At 41.4% G+C, this 18,445-nt stretch overlaps 1 protein-coding gene across 8 annotated transcripts in view; it reads left to right on the top strand.

The window, feature by feature from the left end:
• Positions 1–214: 214 nt before the first annotated feature.
• Positions 215–18,445, top strand: part of PPP2R3B (protein phosphatase 2 regulatory subunit B''beta) — an 82,046-nt gene continuing 63,815 nt past the window's right edge. For 2 of the 8 annotated variants that reach the window (XM_038387223.2, XM_043495998.1), the window contains exons 1-2: positions 219–418; positions 3,263–3,712. In XM_038387223.2, coding sequence (XP_038243151.1) covers positions 3,365–3,712 — 348 coding nt within the window. In that variant the 5' untranslated portion in view covers positions 219–418; positions 3,263–3,364. Of the gene's footprint in view, positions 709–1,074; positions 1,329–1,688; positions 1,877–3,262; positions 3,713–18,445 lie in introns of those variants that run through there. The other 6 variants (XM_043495832.1, XM_038387220.2, XM_043495922.1 and 3 more) reach the window with 6 other exon arrangements.

Raw genomic sequence — 18,445 nt, 5'->3', positions numbered from 1 at the left:
CAGGGGGTAACAGGAGGGTGCTAGGCTCCCATCCTTGACCCACAGGCAGCAATGGTGGGAGCCTGCAGGGCATGGGGGAGGGGGGAGGCGTGTATGGGGGCCGACAGGGGGCTTTACACTGCACGGGCTGCTGGGAAAGGAGGAGTAGACGGGAAGGGAAGCCAGGGGGTGGGGTGGTGTCGTCACACCGCACAGGCTGCTGGGAAGGCGAGGCGCCCGCACGGTAACGTCAGGACGCAGCCGCCGCCTCCCGGCGTGGCTGTGTTGTCTTCCAGCCACGAGCCCCCCTGTCACCCCGGCAACCGGGAGCAGCTTCTCGCGGGGAGACTCTCGTGAGAGCTGCGGCTCTATAAAGGGCCCGCTCTCGGGCGGGGTGGGCCGGAAGGCGGCGCGGCGGGTTTGAAGGCGGCGGCGGGAGGTGAGATGTGAAAGCGCCGCCCCGCCCCGCCCGCTGGGCCGGGGGAGCGCGGGGCGGTCCGGGCCCTGGGTGGCTGCAGCCCTGTTTGCCAGCGGGTCCGTCCCGCAGCCCGGCGCTGAGCTGAGGGGAAGGGACGTGAAGGAAACACGGAGCTGAGTGCGGCTGGGGCTGGGGCTGGGGCAGAGGAGAGGCGGGGCGAGGCTGAGCAGGGCTGGAGACGGCGAAGGCCATAGGAAGGGCCATAGCGCTCAGTGGTCCCTCTAGTCCCGTGTCCTGTCTTCAGAAGTGGGGTAATTATCAAGTGATCCATCCCCTGCCGTCCCGTCTCGGCTTCTGGGAGTCCGAGGTTTCGTGTGCCCAGGAAGGAGGGTGGGGTTGCATCTCGGATGATCTTGGCTAAGGGCTGGCGTGACCACCAAATGTCAAATGTGAAAAATCGGGCTGGGGTAAAAAAAAAAAGCCCCTAATATTGGAACAGTCTGGTCACCCTACTAATAACCCTGGGTGGACCTATCCTCCATGAACGTAGCTAGTTCTTCTTTGAACCAAGTTATAGTTCTGGCTTTAGTAACATCCCCTGGTGACCAGTTCAAGAGGTTGACTGTGCATTGGGTGAAGTACTTCCTTATGATAGCTTTAAATCTGTTGTCTTTTAGTTTCATGACTCATGACCCGCATCAAGGCACCCCGTTCTCTCCCCTTAGGGGACGGAGTCTATCAGGAGACAGACCATAGAAGTGAACAGTCCTGCAGTGAGCTGGGTGGGATGGTCCACTCAATGAGTTTCTTCCATGTCATATCATTGCTATTCCACGAACAGTGTACGAGTTCAACACCATGGATAACTCTTCGTAAACACAGTATCTGAAAAGCTATAGTAACCAATGGAAGGCGAGGGGAAAAGATAAAGTTGATCATTTAATTGTAGCTCTGCCTGCCTTGTCTTGAGTGCTTAATTACAACCATTATCATTGCATCGTGTGTTTTGGCTGCCTCTCTCAGGCATGCTTTCCTTGCAGAAAATTACTGCAAAATCAACATGGATGTTATGGAATCAAATGTATGTAATTTAGGGAAAGCTGAATCTTTACTCTGCCCTTATTTGTTGACACCCTAGAATATGGACTGTATAACATATTGTGGGGGGCTTTTTTTTAAAGTGCCTCAGTGGTTTACGGTGCACAAATCACATTGGCTTTCAATGTTACATGTGCTCCTAATTCACTTAGATAATAGAAAATCCCAACCTGAAAATACATAGTGGAACTTGCAGTTAATTCTGGTTCACTCTGTCTTGGTTTGAGTTAGTGTCGTCATCTGCAAACAAACCATAACTAAAGAAAATCTGAGAAAGTGGTGTTGTAGATGTTTAAAGATACCTGAGTTTGAGTTTGTCTGTTATTGTGAAGCATGCTAGCTGGAAGACTGGATAAAGGCTCAAACTTCCTAATTTTAAACATATGTAAATTAGGGTGTTAACAAAAGCTTCAGATATACTTTTTCCTTAACTGAGGTTTTAATAATAATGATTACAACTATTTTGCATATCCATAAAGTCTTCCGCATAAGGATAAGAATGCTTTGCAAACATTAAGCCCTTTGACGGGTTTTTTTACAGATGCGGTGACTGAGATATTGGTCAACTACAGAACTGGGATAGAACACAGATTTTTTTTTTTTTTTTTTTTAGTATTTTGCTTTAGCCCTTTGCTTCTTTCGTTAAATACTGAACTCAGGCATGCTCAACCTGCAGTTTTGCCTCAGAAGTGAGAGTAATTCAAAGCTGAAAGGTCTTGCAGCCATCCCAACACTTAAAGCCATCATAGGTTTGCGTTGGCTTTTAAAAAAACGGACCGTTCCATACATTGTAAAGGTTAATAACATTAACTTGTATTTTCAACACTGATTTGTGGTGATGGTTGGACTGAGACATAAAAAAATCAAATAGTATGAAGACAGCACTGTATCATAACTGTATAAACTTGGTAAAAAATTTTATTTAGGATTATACTGAAAAATCATTAAAAGTGAGACAAAGGGATCATATTTTAAGGCATAAGCATAAAATGTGGAATTAAGGTTGAGTTTTCAACTTTAACTCTGCATTTCCTGACTCAAACGCTTGATATTTCAATGTTAACATTTCATTAATACCACAAAATTTCTTTTGCTTGAAATTTCATTGCTTGCATGTAATGGCTCTGTAGTATCAGTCAGGTTCGAAGCCTTATTTAAGATGCTTCTATTTTCATTTAAAAAAAAAAAAGCCCTTGAAACTTTGCACATCTACACTCACAGAAAGGAAGGTGGGTTTTTTTGGCAAAGTTGGAAATAAATGTCTGAAAAGTATTGGGGCTTGTCTTCATGTACAGTCTACAGCAGTAAAAGCTTCAGTGAAAACACTCCTAGGCTGACAGGAGAGCTTCTCCCATTGGTGTAGGTAATCCACCTCCCTCAGAAGCAGTAACTGTGTTGACAGGAGAAGCTCTCTTGTCCACATAGCACTGTCTACGTGATGGGAGGTTAAGTTGATATAACTAAGTTGCTTAGGGGTGTGGATTTTTCACACCCTGAGCAATGTAGTTATACTGATATTAGTCTGTAGTGTAGACCAGATAAATTCTCTTATGCTAGGATTGTACAGGATGGGGACTCAGAGGAACAATCTTTACAGCCCAGATTAGTTTGTTATGAATCCATAGTCAATGGAATATGATCTGATTCTCATTTATTTGTATGTTTGTCATCAAGCCTTGTATCTGAGTTTGTACCATGTGGAATTAGTTAAGTCTTGACATCTTGTTGCAACCATAATATTAAGCAATAAAACCTTTCTTTTAACAGGCATCTTGGATTTTGTGCAACAGACAGTGAAATAAGCAGTGAAACATTTTTAATCTGGTTGACTTGAGTTCCTTTGTTGGAACAAAAGTAAACTGGTAGAAGATGCCGGCTGGGAAAGTTTTGCAACCTGTACTAAAAATGAAAGTGGATGAACTGTTCCTGTGCTGGCTCAGTCAGCCTACAACCCAGTCTATGTTAAAGGATTGTTTGAGAAGGATCAAGAATGAAGAGAAGACTGAAATTGGTAGTGGAGATGCTAGGGACAGTGAACCTCTCATTTTTACTAATAAAACCTCCAAATCTAAACAAAGTATGCTAGATAACCTGATATCTCCTTTGGTGACTCCTTCCAGTCCTCCTCATCTTTCCACAGCTCTCCCCCTAGGAACTTCAACTAGCCCAAGAAACCTATCTAATAGAGGAATACGTAGATCTGCAGGGACAAGAACAGTAAGTTCCTTTACTTTCTGAGACTTTAATTAGAATATTTTTGTAATGGGTGAATCTGAGGTGTGTGGTGTTGAGTTATGAGGCTGTTTTTGTTTCACCACTGCATTCAATCAAAAAGTGAGTTAGTGGCATAAATAGCTAATGTTCGCTAATACTTGTCTAAAGTACCAAGAGACTGATTACTCAAAACAAGAAACTTTCAAGCAATCTTCATTTTTTCCCTCTTGAATCTCCAGTTCTTCAAAATCAACAATGGTGGTAGTTAGTTATTCAGTACTGTGAAGTGTAACGAAGTAATGTAAAAGGGGGTGGGGCTTTTGTGCTGGGAGAGAAGCTGAGCCCTGATTAGGGGGTGGGGCTTCTGACTAGAGGTCCTATAAAGGTAGCCAGCCAGCCAGTCAGGCAGCGGCACAGGAGCTAGCAAACAGAGCTGTAAACAGGGGAGTCTGAGTGGGAGTTTGGAAGGGGAGTTTGTATTGTGGTGCTTGTTTGGGGTTTGCTTTTGCTGGGGGGCGTGGTCTTTTTGGTGTGACTTGTTTCCCAGATTAACAGCACTTAGGTGGGAAGGCGATGACAGATACGGAGGCAGCTGTGGGAGTGACTCCTGTAGTGGAAGACACATTGAGGATGACTGGATGTGGAAGCTGTGGTATGTACATGATCCTGGAGGGGGGACCTGGTAAGAGTTTTTTCTGCATGAAATGCTGTCTGATAGAGCTGATGGAGGAAAAGATCCGAGGTTTGGAGATGCAGGTGGAAAGTCTGGTTGAGTTTAGGAAGGGGTTTGAGCAGATGATGGAGCAAAGATGAGGTATCTGAAGGGAAAAGCTCAGACTCACAGATGGAAGCAGGGCTGCGGAATTTTGAGGGGAGACTGGATGAGGAAAGTGGTCAGTGGAAGCATGTGACTAAAAGGACCAGGCAGAGGAAAAGACGGGCTAGTGAAGGAGAAATAGAGCTTAGGAACAGGTTTGCAGAGTTGGAAAATGAAGAAGGGGCTCAGCAGGTACTTGTTGAAGGTGGAAGGGTAAGGAAGAAGAGAAGAGAGGCTAGTCCTATAGGAAAAGCGGAAGAGTCAAGGGAGACTACACCAAATATGAGCCCCAGGAGGATACAGGATGGGTTGAAGAGGATTAAAAGGGAAAATAGGAATGGAAAGAACTTGCAGCCAGAGGGAACGGGAGAGAATGGAGAATAGGCAGTCACCAGGAAAAGGCGGGTCTATGTGATAGGGGACTCTTTACTGAGAAGAATAGACAGGCCTGTAACTAGAGCTGATCCAGAGAATAGAAGAGTGTGCTGTCTTCTGGGTGCTAAGATACGGGATGTAGACATGAGGTTGAAAAGGATCCTAAAGGGAGTGGGAAAGAATCCCCTAGTTATCCTTCATGTGAGAACAAATGATACGGCTAGATTGCTCTCTATAAATATATCAGAGGGATAAATACAGGAGAGGGAGAGGAATTATTTAAGCTCAGCACCAATGTGGACACAAGAACAAATGGGTATAAACTGACCACCAGGAAGTTTAGACTTGAAATTAGACGAAGGTTTCTAACCATCAGAGGAGTGAAGTTTTGGAATAGCCTTCCAAGGGAAGCAGTGGGGGTAAAAGATCTGGCTTTAAGATTCTACTTGATAAGCTTATGGAGGAGATGGTATGATGGGATAATGTGATTTTTGGTAAGTAATTGATCTTTAAATATTCAGGGTAAATAGGACTAATCCCCTGAGATGGAATATTAGATGGATGGGATCTGAGTTACCCAGGAAAGAATTTTCTGTAGTATCTGGCTGGTGAATCTTGCCCATATGCTCAGGGTTTAGCTGATTGCCATATTTGGGGTTGGGAAGGAATTTTCCTCCAGGGCAGATTGGAGAGGCCCTGGAGGTTTTTCGCCTTCCTCTGTAGCATGGGGCATGGGTGACTTGATGGAGGCTTCTCTGCTCCTTGAAGTCTTTAAACCATGATGTGAGGACTTCAATAGCTCAGACATAGGTGAGGTTTTTCATAGGAGAGGGTGGGTGAGATTCTGTGGCCTGCGCTGTGCAGGAGGTCGGACTAGATGATCAGAATGGTCCCTTCTGACTTAGTATCTATGAAAAGGACACTAAACTCTGACAAATATAATATCGTACAATCTGAGCTGTATATCTCTATGTTGCAGTTCTTACTAGATGCTAAACGTACCACAGTGAATGCTACATGTGCAGGAAAATCATTTCCTCCTAGAAGATTAGAAATTGCAGAAACTTGATTTTAGTTGTAGAGTAGCTGTTTTAATCAACTTAGCATCTAAGATCTGGTCTACACTGTGGGCAGAGGGGGATCGATCTAAGTTAAGCAACTTCAGCTACATTATTCGTGTAGCTGAAGTTGCTTAAGTCGACATACTTAAATCTGCACACTGTGGTGTCTTTACTGCGGTGAGTCGACTGCTGATGCACCCCGTCGACTCAGTCTGCGCCTCTCGCTTCGGCGGATTACCAGAGTCAACGGGAGAGAGCTCCACAGTCAATTTATCGCATCTAGTCTAGACGTGATAAATTGACACTCCACCCCACCCCCCGCTGGATCGATTGCTGCCAGTCGATCCAGCGGGTAATGTAGGCAAGCCCTAATAAGTTATTATCCACGTTTATGTGTGCATCTGATAAAATCAGCTGCACTGGTTGGATTTACAAGCTACACTGTCTGTCTGAAATTGGTATTGGGGATTTCATTTGACTAAAGATGTGGAGTAGATCCTTACAAACTGACATCTCTGGTTGGAAGCTCAAGTTCACTGATTATCCAAGGGCACATGTCACTTTTCCTGGTGCTAATACAGTGCAGTGTACTTTACTAGAGTTTGAAAAATTTTTCATACACGCCTAACTCTACAAAGGGAGTGGTACTATCTACCAATAGAAGGACAACATCCTGATGAGAAGCGTAGGCCCAAATTTTTAAACGTAGTTAGGTGTTGCTTTTGTTCAGCATTGCAAAACCTAAGTCTCTTTGCCTTAGGCTTCTAAATCACTTTGAAAATGAGGCTTAAACTCCTAAGTCAGTTCATCATTGCAGTGCTGAGTGAAGAAACATTTAAATCCCTTTAAAAATCTCGGCCTTAGTCCCTTGTTATCCTTAGCCTCTGGGAAGGTTAACTAATATTTTGCCTTTGCTTCTGGAGGGTCATCATTTGAATCCTTTTCTGCTTAGTAGATGTATAACTTGAAGTTCTATCCGTATTGTGTAGAGGCTGAATGATTTATTGCCTCATGTAAATGGCCTTTGTGGGAGTCTGGTTTTAAGTATGTGCTTTTCTTTCCTCTTGTTAGATTTCTGATGGGCACAGGTGCTTTCAATTTGAATTCTCAGTGGAAGACTGCTAGCTGTAGAATTTCTTATCCAGGAAATCAGAATGAGTCAATCTTGCTTTTCCCTTCCACTCTACCCCCATACCAGTAGCTGCAGAGTGGTCTTAACATTTCTCAGTGAAAAAATCCTCCAGAAATTATCTTTATTGTGAAAGCATCATAAAACAGAACGAAAGTGAAGAACCTTAGTTATGTGGACTAATGCTCTTTTGTTATGCAGATACTATGACTGTATTACAAATGCGTGAATTCCATAGAAATTGCATATCAGAGTAGTACTGGAGCCAGTTTGGTTTTTTTATTCCTTCCTAGTACAGTAAGGCTAAGTCTGGTATCTGTTTTCCAGCACTTTCCTGACTGGAAAAGAAAAGCTAAAGATTGAGGATGGAGGGGTGCAGAATTTAGATGGATCATTGGTGGATTTACAGCTTGCTACAGTTAAAAAGAAACAAACAAATAAACACTATGACCTGGTCATCCAGATTTTGTGCCCATCTTTCTGCATGAATCTGTCCAGGTCCAGACAGGAGCTCTGAGTACAGGAATACTATTTGTTTGGAAGCCCAGGGACAAAAGCTTACTGACTCTAGAAGCCAAATCTCAGTTTCAGTAGCCATATAGACGTAGTGTTGATTATACAGACATATCCATAAAATACCATGTGATATTATACCTTTTTAATTAAAGAAAAGGCTAGCTTTCTAAAAGACTATGTCTGAGGGAAAGATATATTGCTGCTTATCCTTAATTTAATTTGGCTCTGCCATAGAGTACTAGGTAAACAGAGGTGAAGACCTTTTCTTTCTCCCAATAGTGATCAACTGACCAGGCACCATATTTTGTACAGAACCTCAGACTTGATTGCACTTAAACAGAAAGCAATAGTTTTGTCAATGGATGGTATGTTTCAAAGCTCTCATTTCATAAAGCTCCTGACTTATAGTGAAGGCCTCAAGTATTGTGCAGTGTTGCAGAATTTGCTGCAGAACTGTTCTAAATTTCATCTTAAAAAAAAATATGGCAGCTAGCCTTCATTGTTATGACAAAATCCTAAAAATGAGAACTGAGTGTAAACCAATGCAGAGTCTTCATACAGTCTGAAATTATTTCTGAGGGCTTGTTTGAACAATGTGGTAATGTGCACTCAAAGGGTGTGAATTCTCAAGCACATCAACATGATGCACACTAACTGGCCCGTGTAGATCTTGCTGGCATGAGCTAAAAGTTCTTGGTGCCTGTTAACATAGTGCTGTTTGAAACGGGACTGCAAGGGCCAATTAGTGCGCAACATGTTGATGGGTTTTAGAATTCACACTCCTTGAGCATGCATTGCCGTGCTCTGTAGACAAGCCCAGAGACTCATGAACTGCCTCGTCTCCATGGGCTGATAAAATGTTGGTTTAAAAGTTAAATATTATAGCAAAAACATCCAACTGTCATCCTAAATTGCTTTCCAGACATTTTCAAGTCAGAAACTACCACTAACCTAATCAAGTTATCCCAATTTCCAGTTTTCCCCTCTTCTTCAACTGCTTATATGGTGTACTTGTGGTGTTTCTGCAAAGTCTGCAGCATGTTACAAACTGAAAATGGCAGCATAAAATTTAACCTGTTTAAATGTGTGGCCTAATTCATCACTGTCCTATGGACCTTTTAAAGTGTGAAGTGGTGTAAGACCCCCCCCCCCCCGGACAGCACCACTAGTGCAGTAGGGGTTCCTGCCAGTAACTGGGGCAGGCTGTGCATGGGTCAGAGAAGACACGGTGAAGGCAGATCAGAGACCGGAGCCATGGGGGGCAGATCGGAAATGGGAGAATCTAGCTGGGGCAAACCTGTGTCCCAGGAATTGTCTGTGCAATGGCTATAGGAGTGCTTGCAACAGGACGACAAGTTAAGGCAACCCTTGACACAAAGATACGTCATCTGATCTGGGATTGTGTACTAGCTTTATAGTACTGAATTCATTTTCACAACTAGTCCAGTAACCTGCAGTTTTGAATTTAAATAAAGGTGCCCCAGAACTCCGTGTGGAGTAAAAGTGTGCTACAGAATTTGTCTAGTTTTCTTGATTTATAATAGTGCAGTGGCAATAGTTGCCTCTTGTTTGAGGCTTGAAAACAACTTATTAGGCATTTAACTATCTGTAGGCTTAAAGTTCCTTTATAGCAGAGCAGATGGCAAATGAATGACTTGGTCTTCCATTACCAAACATGGGCAAAACTACTGAAGTCACAACCTCACATTTCAGTGCAATAGGCACCAGAATTTATCTGTAATATAAGGATAATTTTATAAATATACTAAAAGTAGTAATGACTATTTGACAGCAAGGAATTGCAACAGTTCTTGTTTGACGCCTCCTTGGTGACAACAATAGAAAAAGATAATGGTTTGGAGAGAGAATTTTATGTTTCTAACAAATGTATAACGGGAGGAAAACTAAAATGCCATTTTTGGCAAAAAATGCAATTGATTTGGTTCCATGGTTATGTCACTAGAAACCCTTTGAAGGGTATTGGAGTCTTATAGATTATAGTTTGTTCTATTCTGTTCAGACAATACTTAAGAGGGGAAAGAAAATCTTTTGAAGTTAATATTACTCAGTTTGCTTGGCAATCTGAATACTCTGCAAACTGTGTACCGCAGCTAGCCCAATGCATCTAACAAGCTACTTCCTCAAGTAAGTATAGCAGTTGTTAAAGAGAACTGGAAATGTTCAATATTCATAATGGGGAGTAGGGGAAGTCATAAATAAATCTAAACTTCATTTAGATGGTGGAATGGCTTTTATAATACTGTTTAGAAAAGACATTTATAAGCTCAGTTCCCCCCAAAAATTTGGGTTCTAAGGTACAGAAAACTTGTATGAACACTGGTCTAATTTTATTATCAGCTGAACTGAACCTTCATCTTAAATGTTTCTCTTCTATAAAACACAGTGTTTAAGAAATGAAAGTTGCTTTAGAATAATGTGCATTTGCTGGGTACATCAACCCTTAAAATAACACCCTTGATATAATTGTAGGTTCTCCTATGGCTGCTAACTTTCTTATAGATTCCAGAATCTACCCTTTTTTCCTTCAGATACGTTCACAAACCACCCATTACAATGTTAAATAGAATGCGTCTGTTTGTGTATGTGTACTTAATCATGCTTCCAAGATGAGTTCAAACAGATTTACCTATAGCTAGTTTAAATACAAGTGAAATTTGGAATCCTGATCTTCCATAAATGAAAAACAATTGTAAAAATAAATAAATAAATAAAAACAATTGTAAAAATAGCTTGTAACGTAGCTTCAGTAATCCACATTTAGGTTCTAAACAGGAAAAAAAATTAAGATACACTACTGTAGCATTTGGGATTATGTTCCAAAAGGTGATATAAGAGAAGGGTCCTACATCTAATCCAGGAATAGTGGAAGAATGAATAGAATTTCCTAGAGCTGCCTAAAATTTCACCATAGCCAATTTCTTTCAAAATCTCTGCTCTTTTTACCTGCAGAAGGGAAATTTATGCATGCGCTTTGCGGTTACTGAAGTATATATTTTCTTTGGGGCAGAGGCCTCTTCCATCACAACCTTCGGTACATTTGGGCTGAGTCATTGAACTCCGATATCCATTTCTGGAATTATCACAAATAACATACAGGGCATGCAGTGGTGCTGAATACCTACAAACAAATAGATTTCAGGAGATAACAATGAGACTTGAATTATAATTCTGTTTAAGGTTGGTCTCCATAAAAGGGTTTTGAGTCCTGAGAAAATAGGTCTTATCTGAAGGGAGGAAAATCTTGTTTCTCCTGGGCCATATTCCCCCTCATAATCGGGGAGAGGCAAGAAGAAGGATAATTGAGACAGTCGGATATGGAACATAGTCTTCTTTAGCCAGTAAAAATGCCAGTCATATTTGAAGATAAGCTGTGTTTGTGCTACGTCAAAGCCACTGATGATTCAAGCAGGTAAAAGCCAGTAAGTTAGAGGATGAAGACTTGGAAGGAATTAGTTTGCGTGCTGTTGCATGGACAGCATAAAGGATACCCATTGTGGTATGTGCTTCAATGATGATCTGTCCTGAACCAAATCTGGCACATTAGAGTGGGATGCCTGTGAGGAACAGATGTCTGTCATTCAGCCATCATGTTTTAGGTCTGGGTTTTTTCATCTTGCTTTCACTGGGTCAATGTCAAAGATGACTTTTGCAGGAAGTTGGTCGGCATTCAGAGCAGCTGACTACACCACTTCGGAGAGAAGGATCTGTTTAGTTAGAAAATGGATCTATTCATTCTACTTGAATTTTTACCATTCGATGTTTTCAATCATTTGGAGATGCTTCATGTGACTGGTGTCCAACTCCTTTTCAATCTTCACAGTACAGGCCATGTTTCAGTCCCATATGTCAAAAAACTGACCACTGAAGCATTTATATAATCCTCAGCTTTGTGTGTCTACTTATCTTAGTAGCCCAAATTGATATTCTGGTTTTGAAAACTGAGAAAGCAGGTGCAGAATTGAACTAGATTTGTTTTAAGTTATGTGAAGTTACTTTATTTGTAAAGTCCACCAACTAATTTTAACCTGGGTTTCACTTTACTTTTGCTCTTAAATATTCACACCGAGAAAATGCCCTTATTACATAAACTATTTATATATTATTTTACTAGTTTTGACTTTACTATTTTATCTCTCTGAACCCAAAACCAACCTGAGGACTTGCTTAGATAATTTAGTATCATGATACAGCTCATAGATAAATTACTAGCTTTTGAATAAGGGATATCTTACAAAGTTTACTTTTCTTGTGTAGTCTTTTGGTGTTGATGCTGGAAGTTATATTACATTAATACTGCTTTTTGGAGAAAAATTTAAAACATGTAGTCTTGAGCTTAAATGCAACTATACTAAAGCTACATTAAAGGAAAGTTAAGGTTGCAAAGTCAAGCACTCGAAGAGTAAGAAAAGACAGAATTAAGGCTGCACATTCAACTTTAATTTTGCCCTCGTGTGTGTGTGCATTATGATTGTCTTTAATTTATATGATCACTGTTTCCCGCAAGACCCCCTGCCTCACTCAGTGTACCGGAGATTTATAACTTGATCAAACTTGGGCAGATTTTCTCAGGCAACAAAAGGCATGTCCCTAGCACCAGGCTATATTATGGTCCAAGAGAATCCTCTTACTGAACCACCATTGAGGCTGCCCAGATCCTGCCTCAAGGAGTTATCCAGGGCAGTAAACTGCTTCATCAATCTTGAATGCCTATAACTTGTATCAAAGCCGAGTTACCAAGCACTGCAAATAACTGTTGCCCAACTTTACTGAAATGATCATGTGCATGCAGGTAGTCTTCTCAAACAGCATGGATTCTCTCTGCTTGAAACCGCCAACCAACAGCCTCCCCTGCATTCCCAGAGTATAGTACATTCACTCATAAAGTTCTGGGCACTCTAAAAGAGTCCTGACCCAAGACTTGCGAATTTACCCCATGCCCTTCTTGGCTCTTGAGTCATGAATAACTGGGTGCCACTGAAATAGCCAGTGCATCCTTCAGAGAAGGAATCTTCTCGTACTCTGTCAAACACGCAATAGTCTGACCAATGCTGAAGAACCCCACCGTGGATACTTAGACCTAGCCAACTATTCCAAGTTTCAAACCTCCTATTCCTGAGCAAGCTCACAGCGAAACTAACAAAAGACCAATGACAAGCTCGTCTAACTGAAGCTAACATTCTGTACCTGGAATAGTCTGGATTTAGGCCAGGACGTGGAACTGAAACTGCTATAATGGCACTAATGGACGATTTGTCAGTGGATAGAGACATCCATTCTCATCCTCCTGTACCTCTCTTCCGCATTTAACACATGACTATGATATACTGCTGTATCACTTGAGAGAGAGATGGTGGGGTCCAGAGTAATGTACTAAAATGGTTTGAGAGTTTCCTGGAGGGATTCACCCAGTAAGTAGTGATGGGAAACTGCATCTCCACCACTAGACCTCTCACTTGTAGTGTTCCACAAGGACAGTTCTCTCTCCAGTCCTTTTCAACATCTGTATGTAACCACTAGGTGAACTGGTCAGACAATATGGAATCAAGTGCCAGTAATATGTAGATGATACACAGCTCTACTTATATTCACCATATATTAATTTATTATATATATTAATATTAATTCACCATATATGTCCAAATCACTGCCACCAAGATGGTGTAGTGTTTGGATGAGCTCAGCTCGTGTATGAACAGCAGCTGGATAAAGCTAAACCTAAACCAAACAGAGATGGTGCTGGTGGGCAGAGTTTTCAGCCACAGTGCATTCTCTGTTGATTGAAGGTTCACATCCACAATTAGTCAATTCAGTCCATGGTCTAAGATTACTCTAGGATTCCTTGCTGACACTGAGCTCTTGCATAGCAACAGCCACAAGTAACGCTTACTACCATCTCTGGTTGGCTAGGAGACTGCCGCATCCTGTTGGACAATGACCTGGCCTCAGTTATTCATGTCTTTGTCACCTCTCAGCTGGACAACAGCAATGTGGTATACCTGGGCATGAAACCTTCAGTATTTAGGTAACTCCAACTAATATATACACTGCAGTATACCTCCTCAGCAGCACAGGCACATCACACCCATACTCTGCTCTCTACAATGGCTTCCCCAGAATTTTGAATCAAGTTGAAGGTCTTGGTCCTTATCTTCAATACGCCCATGACCTGGGCCCAAGATACTTAAAAGTTCATCGTGATCTCTGGTAATAATAATAATAATAAAAAAAAAAATCATGGTCAGCAACGTCACTCCTCTGACACAATGGAACTCAACAATGAGGGTAAAGTTCGTCTGTGTGGGAGACAAAACCTTTCTCTGAGGATGATCTGAACCTGGAATGAATTCTCCCAAGAACTAAGGCCCCCCACAAACCTCACCACTTCACCCTCCAAGTGCAAGGCACATTTTTTTGATCTTGACTTCTCTAATATAAACACATAACAACTTTATATTAAAGTTTTTTAAAAAAAAAACCTCACCAAAACAAAATGACAGGTTTCAGAGTAGCAGCCGTGTTAGTCTGTATTCGCAAAAAGAAAAGGAGTACTTGTGGCACCTTAGAGACTAACAAATTTATTAGAGCATAAGCTTTTGTGAGCTACAGCTCACTTCATCGGATGAAGTGAGCTGTAGCTCACGAAAGCTTATGCTCTAATAAATTTGTTAGTCTCTAAGGTGCCACAAGTACTCCTTTTCTTTTTGCAAAACAAAATGCTTCACTACATTTGCTCCTCCCTCTGGTAGGAGGATGAGATCCGACAGGTGACAGCTGTCTTGCTTAATGCACTACTGGAAGGCTCTCTGAGCGCAGTATAAAAACTATATAGAATGGACATTCCTTTTACCTGATGTTGTTGATTGTATCATTGCATGTTTGTTGCATTCCTTTTGTTTTTGCTTTTGTATGCTATTTTAAGAACTTATTTTTAAACATTTACTAGAAGAAATTGGTGTTGAACTACAATTTGATCACCTATTGTAACGTTGAAACAGGTTAATGTATCCATTATGCTGTAGGAAAGCTTTTGGAACCCCCCAGATTTATTCTTGAGTGGGGAAAAAACTTTATTTTACTGTCTGCCCCAGTTATATCTGTGCTCATATAGATTTAGCAGTGCCAAATAAGTATGTTATGTTTCTAGTAAATGTAAAACAGGAAGAAAACTAAAATGAAGTTTTTGCCAAAAATTGCTAGTTTTTAACCATCTACAGCAGTTTCAGAAATGTACTTTAATGTTGCAGACAACTTCTGTTGCGTAGCTTTTTTTCTTACTCATTACTAACAGGTTAATGCCCCTATCTTTGGAATTTGGAGTTGATCCAGTGTTGGTGGATGCTCCAGAACCAAGTCCTCACCCTTCAGCTCAGGTCATCAGATTCTGCCTCCAGCAGCTGGTGGTTCATTTTCTTCATTTTATAACTTTTTTTAAATTCATTTTTGTACAGTAACAATGCATGTTTCTTCTCCCCTAACTCCCTTGCTTGGGTTTTTGGTAACAGGGTGGCTTCAATCATTCAATGCTGCAGCATCTCTTAGGCATTCTTCTGCCCCCATTTGGGCATGGCAGAGCTGGTCTGCAAACACTAAGCTAAATCTATGTGAGGCAGCATTTACAGACTTTAGAGAGTGTATTATGCCCTACCTGCTCACAGCCAGACAACCCTTTTGCTGCCAGACCATGGGTCTCAGTTGGAACTGTGTTGGGTCTCACTTCTTGCCCCAAGGAGCCATGACTCAACACAAAAGACCAATCAGAAGCTTCTGAGCATTTTAGGAAGATAGTGTCCTTTTCATTTTCAGATTATCTGGCTAGCTCAAGGAGGTAAATCCTGCAACAGACCTGGGCTGGAGGGTAGGAAATCCTGAAAGGATTCATAAACCTCCCTCCCCTCTCCCTCCTCCCCCCACTCAAGATACCAAACTGGGTTCTCAACTCCCTAGGGGAAGAAGCACAGGGTTCCCTACACAGTTCACAAAATTAGGTGTCTTATTCAAATCACATCAAATGTCCCTCTGTGGGAAGGCAAGTACAAATAACATGATGAAAGTTAACCTGATTTTTTTAACTCTAATCCTTGCTTGCTTTCTATGAAAGCAAGCATTGCAGAGGAGAAGCAAATTCCAGAACCTGAGTACAACATACTTTTTAGTTCATTTGGGCAGCTATATCTGATGTCTGAACCAACCTCCCCATGCCTAAAACCCTGGCCAAATGGGAACAGATCGGTGATCCATCAAGTCCAATATTCTGTCTGACAGTGATTACTACCAGTTGCTTCAGAAACAGGTGCAAAAAATCATATAGCAGGCAACTGGTGTTCACAGGGGAAGTTTCCTCCTATCTTCTGTTAGAAGTTTGCTTACAATTAAGGTATTCGTGTTTATATCTCTCCCAAAATTAGGGAGTAACCTGGGGTCAAAGCTTTTCTGTGGCAATGCAAATAATATCTTTGGCAGAGAAGAATCTGTTACCTTTCCTGACAGTTTACATAAACTCTCCCTTTTCTCTATCCTTTAAGTCCTCCTCCTAGTCCTCAACTGGTGCAAAATGCACTTTGGACTTGCAAAATAGTCCAGGAGCTCACCCTGCACCTGCAGAAAAGAGCAGATTTCCTGAAACAGGGGCTCCTTCATCTGAATCAGGAATACTGTAATTAACAACCTGGGCATCAAAACAGAAGTGTAGTTCTGCATAGATTGACCATTAGCCTCTGATACATTTTGGTATTCATGCAGAACTTGGAGAGGAAATTTTTCATTGGTGTGGTCAGACTACTCAAGATTTTCACATTACCCTTTTGGATACAGTGTGGGGAGGGATAGCCCAGTGTTTGAGCATTGGCCCGCTAAACCCAGGGTTGTGAGTTCAATCCTTGAGGGGGCCATTTAGGGATCTGGGGCAAAAATTGGGGATTGGCCCTGCTTTAAGCGGGGGGTTGGATTAGATGACCTCCTGAGGTCTCTTCCAACCCTGATATTCTATGCTGATTGTTCACCACAACCCCAAATCTTCAGAGTGACTGCATCCCAGGATATAATCTCCCATCTTGTAAGGAAGTCTGTGGCCTTCGTTCTTTGTTCCTAGCTGCATACATGCATATTGTTTGCTTGTTCCCACTTTACCAACTGATCCATAGTGCTCTGTATCAGTAATCTGTTCTCTTAGTTTACCACTCCCCCAATTTTTATGTCATCACTGATGAAAGTTTGAAGATTTTGTTTTCTTTCAAGTCATTAAATAGTGTAGGACCATGAACTGATCTGTGTGGAACCCCACTTGGAACTCGCCACACAGTGATAGATCTCAAAATGTAATTGTAAATGTGAAATCATCAGTTAGCCACCTTTTAACCCATTTAATGTAGACCATGTTAATTTTATACCATTCTGTTTTTTGTCAAAATGTTATGAAGTACCAAATCAAATGCCTTACAGCAGTCTTAAATATATGACCTTGTCTGAGGAAGATTTGCAAGTAAGATTCCATTCCTTTGCAGCAGCAGCCTTTTGTAGGAAGACGCTAATGTTCCCACATAATTCCTTGCTTTATATAAGGGAACTTCCATTCCCATTCTGCTTCTTCTTCTACTGTACTGCTTATTGTTCTCCTCCTGTGATTCACTGCTTTCTGGTCACTGCTTCCCATTAGTGAGAATGAGAGGCGGTGTGGAGCAGAATAGGGAGGAAAGTCTTTTGTTTTTTGGGGTTAGCGTCATTTCTCATCTCATTCCACCCATCCAGCAGTTTGGTAAGCGAACAAAATACAAACTCCCTTTAGAAAAAAAAAATCAGACTTTCACATATAATTATCTTAAGGTTAATTACTACATTATGTCAAGTTGTTGTCTTAATGCTAATAATGGGTAGCTGGAGCATTTCTGCAGTTTTGGGAGAACTCTTAGTGGCCTAATCTGAAGAGCATGGCATAAATCCTGGAGCCTCCAGCAACAACACTGGATAATCTCTGAATTACATAGGTAGGTGGTATTAACCTATTAGTGATGATGAATAAGGAGAGAAGCTACTAATAGAGTAAACTGTCTGGTAAGAAATTTGCCATTGCTTGTGCTGCATAGATTTTGCTAAGATTTAAACTTAATGACAGTTCTGTAGAATTTGAACTATAAATCCCTATTGTAGTATGATGCAGATCTGGTTGGGGCAAGCTGTAACAGACACAACCCCGAAATCATTACACATGAACACTAAAACATAACCGCATAGACTGGGATACGGCATGTCTGCCTCTGTATGCCTCTCTATAACAGTGTTACTAGTAGTACAGCTTCAATGGTGGTATTGATTTATTTGTAAATTTAAACATGTTTTGTGTTCAGTAAATGGTAACATAAGACTGAATGGTCCTTTGTCCTGTGCCAGTTGTGCCATCACTATACTGCACAAGAAACCACCCTGTGCTCCTGTACAGGACTGGGTGAAGCCCAGTACTTTCATTCTCCTGAATGCACATACTAAATAAGGATAGCAATGACAACCAATTCAGGGCTTTGACTGACTGAGCACAGGAGGCTCTTTAGTCTTCCAGAGACCATAGATATAATTGCATCAAACGTACACTTTTGTGGTATGCTTTCCTGAAAAGATGCTGTTTTTTTTTCCATGATGTGTCATAACTCTCTCCCAGTACTTGAGATGGAATCAGTGCTGATATATTCAATATAAAGATGTTTCTCTGGTTCCACAGGAGGGAAGGGGCTGCCATAATCTTCTTTTTAGATCTGGAAAAATGTAGCTAAGCAATGTTCCTCTGAACAGCATATCAGTACCTCAACTTCAGTAATGAAATAATTGCA

The sequence above is a fragment of the Dermochelys coriacea genome, chromosome 1 (genome assembly GCF_009764565.3).
Source record: "Dermochelys coriacea isolate rDerCor1 chromosome 1, rDerCor1.pri.v4, whole genome shotgun sequence".
Taxonomy (NCBI): Eukaryota; Metazoa; Chordata; order Testudines; family Dermochelyidae; genus Dermochelys; species Dermochelys coriacea.
Note: the sequence above shows the minus strand (reverse complement) of the source record. Positions and strands in the feature narration are given on the sequence as shown.